Here is a 9371-nt window from a genome sequence, read left to right on the forward strand (position 1 = left end):
AAAAAAAAAAAAAAAAAAGGGCCAGGCGTGGTGGCTCATGCCTGTAATCCTAGCACTTTGGGAGGCTGAGATGGGCAGTTCAAGACCAGCCTGACCAACATGGCGAAACCATGTCTCTACTAAAAATACAAAAAATTAGCCGGGCATGGTGGCGGGCACCTGTAATCCCAGCTACTCAGGAGGCTGAGGCAGGAGAATCGCTTGAACCCGGGAAGCGGAGATTGTAGTGAGCTGCCGAGATCACGCCACTGTACTCCAGCCTGGGCGACAGAGCAAGACTGTCTCAAAAAAAATAAGTAAATAAAAATAAAAAAAGGAGCCTCTCACTTTCTCCCTCCTCTTCCATTTCCCTTCCCCAGGGTTCATTCCATGATCTGCTCCGTAGAGAACCAATGCTGCGCATGCAGGAGGGAGAGGGGCATTCTCAACTCTGCCTGGACAGGCTGCAGCTGGAGGCTATTCATAAGGTAGTCTTTCATCCTCTCCACCCTCCACTCTTTTCCCCCAATTCTGGGCCTGGGGCTGATGAAATGGGAGATGAAAAGGTTACACAGATGACAGCCTCCTCCTCCTCCAGAGCATGACAGATGTACCTCATTCACTGGCTTCTCGTTCTTACCTGTCTCACCCCTCATGGTCCTGTCCTTTCAGATTGTGGCTCATTTTTTTTGTTCATATAGCTAGAGTCACCCTAAAGCACCACCCATAAGGATCTCTCTCTTTCTGTTCTCTTCACAGGTACGTTTCAGCCCAAACCTGGACTCCTATGGATGGCTGGTATCTGGGGGGCAGTCAGGGCTGGTTCGAATCCATTTTGTCCGTGGACTCGCCTCCCCACTGGGCCACCGTATGCAGCTTGAAAGCCGAGCCCACTTCAATGCTATGTTCCAACCATCCTCCCCCACTAGACGGCCTGGCTTCTCTCCAACCAGCCATCGCCTTCTGCCCACTCCCTAGCCTTGGCCCACACCTGATCCTTGGAGTGAAGTCGGTCAAGAACAAATGGCCCCTATGCACAGAGCCATAGGAACTGGGGGCCTTCCCTGGACAGTGATCATGCCAGGCCTGGACCTTTAGGCCTGCCTCCCCAGGACTCCTTAGATCCCACTCTTTCTACAGACTTCTGTGATCACAGCCCCCTGCGGGCAGGGGGGCTCTCCCTCCACCAACTCTCAAGGCTCCTCAGCCTAAGACTATGGCTCATGAGAAACACTCAGGCCTGACCTAGGCTTGGGAGTCAAACTGCTCATATTGAGCATATTGTTAAGTGGGTAAAGCCAAGTAAAGGTACTGGGTGTTTTTGCGACCACTTGTGAATGGGTGTATGGAGAATTGAAAAGGGTGTATGCATGAAGGCTCCTGTCTGACTATTCCAGGATCCAATATTACTGCCTTCTGAAACTTCCTCTTTAGGGTAACCATCATGTATGCCCACAAGGGTGATAGTAATTTGTGAGACTGAAGTTGCTTAGAGTACTTCTTTGACCAAGGAACACCACAGACACCCTACTGATAGAACAGTGGCTCAGATCTTACTTGCTCCTGCTTACGAAGTATTCCCAATCACTGGTCATCTGACCCTACTTGAACACTCCTGAACAGTCATGTTTTTTAAAATCTTCCTTTATATCAAGTCAGAGTATACTTCTATAAATTTCACTCATGGGTGTAAGGAAATCCAGTCATCTTCCCTGTGATTGCCCTGTTAAGTATTTAACCATACCTATCATGTGTTTCCCAAATCTTCTCTAGATTAAATATCTTCAGTTACTTCAACCATTCTTTTACACGTCATGATTTTTGATCCTTCATTATACTGTCACATTGTTGACTTACTAGAATGTTTACCTACTTCAGTTCTGTGTGTAGGAGGTGTTCAGAACCCAAGTACAGTAATGTTATATCTCATCTTGTTAGAGGCTTCTTGTGGGATGCTGCAGACTCACAGTGACTATGATACTGCCTCCTAAGCAAGGACACACCCCAGTGATGAGAAATAGGCAAACCATGGTCTTGAAATGCCTAGGAGTGTAGGCTGGGGTTTGGAGGGAAATAGTTGGATGACCTCAGGAAATAGAAATAAAACAGGCAGCTGCTTTTTGGAGAAAGTGGAGATGAGACCAGTGCCTACCTGGAACAAAACACTCTGGCATTCTAGACTGGCCAAATAAGTAGTGTAGGGACTTCATCTATCAGAAAACCTCCTTTAAGAAGGGATCAAGTTAAGTCCCGGTCAGGTGTGGTGGCTCATGCCTGTAATCCCAACACTTTGGGAGATAAGGCAGGCAGATCACTTAGGGTCAGGAGTTAGAGACCAGCCTGGCCAACACATGGTGAAACCCTGTCTCTACCAAAAATATAAAAAATTAGCCAGGTGTAGTGGTGCACACCTGTAATCCCAGCTACTCGGGAGGCTGAGGCAGAAGAATCACTTGAACCTGGGAGGTGGAGGTTGCAGTGAGCCGAGATCCTGCCACTGCACTCCAGCCTGGGTGATGGAGCGAGACCCCATCCTGTACAGATGAGAAAACAGACCTGGAGGAAACCCAAGTCCATCAACAGCAGAGAAACCACAACCTATGTCAGTGCAAAGAAGCCAAGTGTTGCGCAACCCTATTGGGATCCAGCTCACATTGAGCCAGTTTTGTTTTTTGAGCTGTTAGGCAAGTGCCTTCTGTTGAAGAGAAGCTTTACTCAATTCTACAGGGCAGCCCCCTTCCTATTTTCAGTGGTAGAAAAGATGAGACCTGGGGATCCGCACTTGAGGCTGTAGGTTGGTGCTGGCAGCCCTGCTTCTGCAACTGAGTCTCAGCCCTGATCTTGACCTTGTTCTTTTTCTCTACCAGAAGCTTTTTCTCTTTCTAACCCTACCTGCCAATATATCCACTTCATACTATCCATTGTTCATACACTTCTCTACCTTTATTCCTCTTCTCATACTCCTCCCTTCGCCAGAGTGTCTTTTTCCACCATCTTCATCTGAGTTCAATTCATCCTTCAGAAAGGTCCCAGCTCAAATTCCACCTTCACCAAAGAGCTTCCCAGTTTTCTCCAGTAAAAAATAGCCTCCCTTCCTTGTGTTCCCAAGTGGGAAGGAAGGAAAAAGGATAAACAAGCATTAAGCACTTGATCCATTTTGAGCACTTTGCATATGTCACTTTTGTAAGGTAGGTATTGCCATTTTAATGATAAAAGAGTTGGAGAGGGTAGGCTGTCTGTAAAAGGTCAAGGTCACATAACTAGTAAGTGGTGGTGCTGGGGATTTGAACTCAGTATAACTTCAGAATATAACTTTACAGCCTGCCACATTTGGTCTCCTATTACATTTACTTGTGCCAATTAACTCCTCTAGCATGCTGTTTTGCAAGTAGTGTTTTAGTTAAATGTTTGTGACACTGACGTCTCTTGCTTCCCTACTCTGTTTCTCCAGGATTTGTGGCAGGAGTCTCCCTGCCTTAATCATAAAGGAATTGAGTAAATTGGGGGTGGAGCTGGGCAGGTGGAGAGCCTGAAAGAGTGTGCCTCCTGACGTGTGGGCTCCCTGGAGATAAGTAAAGTCTGCAGCCTGACAAGTCCATTGCCAGGGATATTGTAGACATTTCCAACGCTCTAGAAAGGATATTGCTGTATATTCACAGACTCTGTTGGAGCTGGAAGGGGATTAAGAAATCACCTAGCTTTGGTTTTCAAATATGCAGTTGTGGGCCCCATTGTTAAAAATGGGTCTTTTGAGAAGTATATACTTAAAAAAAAAAAAAAAAAAAAGTTGGAGAAGCAGCTGTAATAATGCTGCCCCTCTCATTCCCACACACAAACATCTGAAAAATCTCTAGAACTGAGGAGCCGAATTTTGAAAGTCAATAGTGTAACCTCCCTCATTAGATGCAGATCAAGTCTAGTCATGACTAAGGCTGCACATGCAGCCCGTTAGTTTGGGAGCCAATACCTAATGTCTTCTGAAGTTCTAATTCCAATGCTTTCTGTGGAAGAATCATACATATGCAGTATTTCTTAAGTGGCTGTTTGCGGCAAAGCACTGAAATAGTTGCTATGAGGACGACAAATATAAACGACCCAAGTTGTACCCGCTCATGAGCTCACAGTTGAGGCCAATGAAGAACCTAGAGACAAAACACGCACTTAACCATAACTTATAGTTCCCTAACTACGATTGCTGAGATAAGGATCGTAGTTATGGCCAGTTATGGGCGGAGGGTGGGCTGAACAATGAGACTACCGGATTGAGAGAGGCCTGGGCCTCGAGGGGAGAGAAGGGGCAGGAGGAGGCAGAGGGTCCAACTCAGGTGAGAAATATGGCTGGCGGGCCCCACACCAGGGTCCGGCACAGTCCCGCTGGAAAAGGGGTCGCTCTCCACGGGTATTCACGGCTCGGTCCTCTCATTTCTACCCTGGCTGCAAAATCCGAAGGACGCTGGGCGGAAGGGGCGGGGCTTGTGGCGGAAGTTCCTAGGCCAGCCTGTCAGGTTGGAGGGAGTCTCCGCGCCCAGCTCGCGCTCAGGTGAGTGGCGGGTGATCTGCGGTCTCTGGCTCAAAGCGTCGCAAGCCATGAGTGCCCACAAAGCGTGTGGTCATCCTATATCCGGGCAGTGACGGGCCCTGTTTTTGGTCTGGAGCTGGACTCAGGAAGGTTACAAACTGTTTCCAACCAAGTCTGAATCTGAGACGGACCAAGCTATCTTTTGAGGCACCCAAGCTCTGGGTAGAAGCTAGAGCAAAGCTGTCCTCATGCTTGTCTCGGTCGGGAACGGAGGCCTCCAGGTGGTCCGGCTTCAGGACTGAGGTGGCTTGTGGCTGCTACCAGGAGGCCATAGCTTCCACAGCCTTTCTCTCTTCCCCAATTGTCTAAGCCGACTCCTGCCACAGGAAGCTGTCTGGGAAGCATCCCTCATGTGACCTCTGTCACTTTAAGTCACACTGGAAGTGGGAAGGGGAAGGGAGTGGGCACAAGGGAATGTCAGGCGACTTCTTAGTCGTGGAGAGGGACAGTAGGGGTGACCCCCCTCTCCTCTTGGCTTGACAGGAAGCATGGCACTCTGGCGGGCATACCAGCGGGCCCTGGCTGCTCACCCGTGGAAAGTACAGGTCCTGACAGCTGGTGAGTGTCCCTCTAGGACTTGAGTGGGACCAGGGCAGACTGATTTGGAAGCCAGAGGCTTGCCCTACTGCACCACCCTCACTTCCTGTTTCTGTTCAGCTCTCTTGAAGGGTTGGCTGTCTTTCATCCCACACTGTCCCCAGTCTGTTTTGGAGGGTGGCGCCCAAGGCTGTTTTTAAGGGGTATACGTAGTTGGCCAAGCTGTGCAGTGGGGTTTTAGGATTTCAAAGTCCTCAAAAAGCTGAACAGTCAATCCTGAAGGATAAAGGCATTGCCCCAGGAGGCCTCAACTTGGAAAACTAACATTTTACTGTACACAAAACACTTTCATATACATTATGGCATAGGGCCCCAACAAAGGTGTGTGAGTTAGGAGGGTTACTTGAGTCCATATTAGATCACACCTAATAAGTGCTGAATCAAGACTCTTACCCCAGTTTTTTGTGGTATTTTTTATTGTGAAACATGCAAAAGAATGATTAAGACGTGTATGTACAGTTTAAATGGCATTAATACTGAACACTCCTGTGTCAGTAATCAGCTTTGAGACCTCTTGAGTGCCTCTTCCTAATTCACCCAAAATTTCCAGAGTTTTGTTTATATCATTCATTTGCTTTTCTTATCATTTACTGCCTAAATATGTATCTCCAAACAATATACTAACCAAGGTTAGTATATTGGTATCTGATCACTCCATCCTGATCCATTTGGAGTGATCAGATACCAGTCACTCCAAATGCAGTGATTGAGTACTAACCTCACAGAGGTAATGCAGTGACCTACCTGCATTTGTTACCATCTTCATTTTGCAAGTTAACTAATGTAAGAGGATGGCACGAAGATAAGTAAGTCTTATAGGGGGAATGACAGAAGGCCTTAGAACATTTGGGGTACAAAGAGTGATCACATTAAGATGAGGTCTTGCCCATGTTTAGAGGAGGGGAACAGGATTCTAGTGATGACTGGGCTTCTAAGAAGATGACTGTTGGAAGGGATTGGGGGCTACTGAAAGCCAGAGTGGAACAGGGATCCTGTAACCAGAATAGCCCTACATCAGCACAGAAAGTTAACTCCATGAATGGCCAGGATATGGATTCTTTGGCCCTTCCCTGGGCCCCTCTCCAGTCTCCGGTGCCCAACCACCTCTCGTCCTGTCCTCAGTGTCCGTCAGCCTGTATGACTCACCTGGCTGCGTGTGTGGTGACTCATGCTGGACAGTGTGGCTGTGATGGGAACTGACACGCTGGGCCCTTTGCCCAGGCTCAGATTCCCTCAGGGCCCATAACTGCCAGATGGAAGGTTCCCCCTTGTGGTCATCAAGAATAGGGAGGGAAAGAGTCCTTATATTTCCCTACCCAAGGCATCTGCGGCTGACAATGGCAGGAGCTAGAGCTCCAAGGAGGCCTAGGTGCCGACATGTGGCTGGAGTTCCGGGCTCTCAGTGCTGGAGCCCTTCACCTCCACAGCGACTGAGGCTATGCTGACGTCCCAGCTCAGACCTGAAGCAAAATGTAGCCTCTCAGCACTTTTCCCAGACTGTTTCAGACCATTCAGACTATTCCTTCCCTGCTGTTCAGTGTATTTGGATTAAATTACAAATAAAAGGTGAAAGTGGCTTTAGTTGAGCCATTTTTGGATGCCAGCACAGTAGCTCCTAAGGTCCCATGGGATAGCTCATCACACTGGAAAACAGTACAGAGATTTCAGACTTAGAAGACCAGGATGTGAATCTTAAAGCCATAGCACCTAGTAGGTGCATTAATCAGGACAAGTCAGTAAACTTCTTTGAGCCTCAGTTTCCTCTTTTAAAACTTGAGTTTAGGGGCTGGGCGTGGTGGCTCATGCCTGTAATCCAAGCACTTTGGGAGGCTGAGGTGGGCGGATTACCTGAGGTCGGGAGTTCGAGACCAGCCTGACCAACATGGTGAAACCCCGTCTCTACTAAAAATACAAAATTAGCGGGGCGTGGTGGCGCATGCCTGTAATCCCAGCTACTTGGGAGGCTGAGGCAGGAGAATTGCTTGAACCCAGGAGGTAGAGGGTGCAATGAGCCGAGATCATGCCATTGCACTCTAGCCTTGGCAACAGAGCGAGACTCCATCACAAAAAAAAAAAAAAAAAATCCAATTTTTAAAATGGGCAAAGAGCCAGGCACAGTGGCTCATGCCTGTAATCCCAGCACTTTGGGAGGCCAAGGTGGGCAGATTACCTGAGGTCGGGAGTTCGAGACCAGCCTGACCAACATGGTGAAACCCCGTCTCTACTAAAAATACAAAATTAGCGGGGCGTGGTGGCGCATGCCTGTAATCCCAGCTACTCGGGAGGCTGAGGCAGGAGAATTGCTTGAACCCAGGAGGTAGAGGGTGCAATGAGCCGAGATCATGCCATTGCACTCTAGCCTTGGCAACAGAGCGAGACTCCATCACAAAAAAAAAAAAAAAAAATCCAATTTTTAAAATGGGCAAAGAGCCAGGCACAGTGGCTCATGCCTGTAATCCCAGCACTTTGGGAGGCCAAGGTGGGCAGATTACCTGAGGTCGGGAGTTCGAGACCAGCCTGACCAACATGGTGAAACCCCGTCTCTACTAAAAATACAAAATTAGCGGGGCGTGGTGGCGCATGCCTGTAATCCCAGCTACTTGGGAGGCTGAGGCAGGAGAATCACTTGAACTCACAAGGCAGAGGTTGCGGTGAGCCAAGATCGTGCCATTGCACTCCAGCCCGGGCAACAAGAGCGAAACTCCATCTCAAAAAAAAAAAAAATCAACAAAAAATTCTTGAGTTTAGTTATATGACCTCACAGGGTCAGTATAGGAGTATCACTGTGAAAAGGTTTTGGATTTTTTTTTTTTTTTTTTTTTTTTTTTGAGACAGTGTCTTGCCCTGTTGCCCAGGCTGGAGTGCGGTGGTATGATCTCGACTCACTCTGCAACCTCCACCTCCCAGGTTCAAGCGATTCTCCTGCCTCATCCTCCCGAGTAACTGGGATTATAGGCGCCTGTCACCACGCCCAGCTAAGTTTTTGTGTTTTTAGTAGAGATGGGGTTTCACCATGTTGGCCAGGCTGGTCTCAAACACTTTACCTCGTGATTCGCCCACCTCGGCCTCCCGAAGTCCTGGGATTACAGGCGTGAGCCACTGAGCCCGGCCTTTTTCTTTCTTTCTTTCTTTTTTTTTTTTTTGAGACAAAGTTTCACCCTGTTGCCCAGGTTGGAGAGCAGTGGTGCTCACTGCTCACTGCAACCTCCACCTCCTGGGTTTAAGCAGTTCTCATGCTTCAGCCTCCTGGGTAGCTGGGACTACAGGTGCACAACACCACACCAGGCTACTTCTTTGTATTTTTAGTAGAAACGGGCTTTCTCCATGTTGGCCAGGCTAGTCTTGAATTCCTGACCTCAAGTGATCCACCTACCTCGGCCTCCCAGAGTGCTAGGATTACAGGTGTGAGCCACTGTGCGCCACCTGGAAATGTTTTTAAATGCTCCATAAACTTAAAGACTCAACAGGTTTGTTCTTTCTGTAAGTGTTGGCAACCCAGGCACAATAAACTATATTATTATTATTATTATTATTATTATTATTATTATTTGAGACAGGGTCTTGCTCTTTTGCCCAGGCTGGAGTGCAGTGGCATGATCCCATCCTGAACTGTGACTGTGCCACTGCACTCCAGCCTGGGCAACAGAGGATCCTCTGCCTTAGCCTCCTGAGTGGTTGGGACTGCAGGCTTGCACCACCATGCCCAGCTAATTTCTTTTGTTTTTTGGTAGAGATGGGGTTTTGCCATATTGCCTAAGCTGTATTCTTTTTATAGTGGTGTTTGGGTTAGGTTTGTTCCACTTACTATAATCTGAACATGGATAACCATCTTAGCCTTGGATTCCAGAAAGCAGAGCCTGAAGCTTATGTGCAGATACCTTGTTAGGGAGTAGGAAATGATCCCATTTAGGGAAAGATGGAGAGCCACTATAAGGATGTATTATTGAACAAGCCCCTGCTAAGGGCAGCTGTTGCTCAGTCCCTTGGAACTGAGAAGCTTTTTGAAATACTCCTTAAAGTGGCTGGGCGTGGTGGCTCACGCCTGTAATCCCAGCACTTTGGGAGGCTGAGGTGGGCGGATCACCTGAGGTCGGAAGTTTGAGACCAACCTGGCCAATATGGTGAAACCCCATCTCCACTAGAAATGCAAAAATTAGCTGGGCATGGTGGCAGGCCCCTGTAATCCCAGCTACTCGGGAGGCTGAGGCAGGAGAAT

The 9371-nt window shown here is 48.1% G+C and overlaps 2 protein-coding genes across 8 annotated transcripts in view; both read left to right on the forward strand.

The window, feature by feature from the left end:
* The window catches only part of GTF3C2 (general transcription factor IIIC, polypeptide 2, beta 110kDa), a 29310-nt gene extending 27529 nt beyond the window's left edge, over positions 1–1781 (forward strand). For 2 of the 3 annotated variants that reach the window (XM_011972623.1, XM_011972622.1), the window contains 2 exons: positions 360–467; positions 739–1781. In XM_011972623.1, the coding sequence (XP_011828013.1) occupies positions 360–467; positions 739–957 (327 nt within the window). In that variant the 3' untranslated portion in view covers positions 958–1781. The remainder of the gene's footprint in view (positions 1–359; positions 468–738) is intronic. The other variant, XM_011972624.1, reaches the window with a different exon arrangement.
* Positions 1782–4463: 2682 nt separating this feature from the next.
* The window catches only part of MPV17 (MpV17 mitochondrial inner membrane protein), a 14414-nt gene continuing 9506 nt past the window's right edge, over positions 4464–9371 (forward strand). For 3 of the 5 annotated variants that reach the window (XM_011972625.1, XM_011972629.1, XM_011972626.1), the window contains exon 1: positions 4486–5116. In XM_011972625.1, the coding sequence (XP_011828015.1) occupies positions 5047–5116 (70 nt within the window). In that variant the 5' untranslated portion in view covers positions 4486–5046. Of the gene's footprint in view, positions 5117–9371 lie in introns of all 5 variants that reach the window. The other 2 variants (XM_011972628.1, XM_011972627.1) reach the window with 2 other exon arrangements.

The sequence above is a fragment of the Mandrillus leucophaeus genome, unplaced genomic scaffold (assembly GCF_000951045.1).
Source record: "Mandrillus leucophaeus isolate KB7577 unplaced genomic scaffold, Mleu.le_1.0 Scaffold13, whole genome shotgun sequence".
NCBI lineage: Eukaryota > Metazoa > Chordata > Mammalia > Primates > Cercopithecidae > Mandrillus > Mandrillus leucophaeus.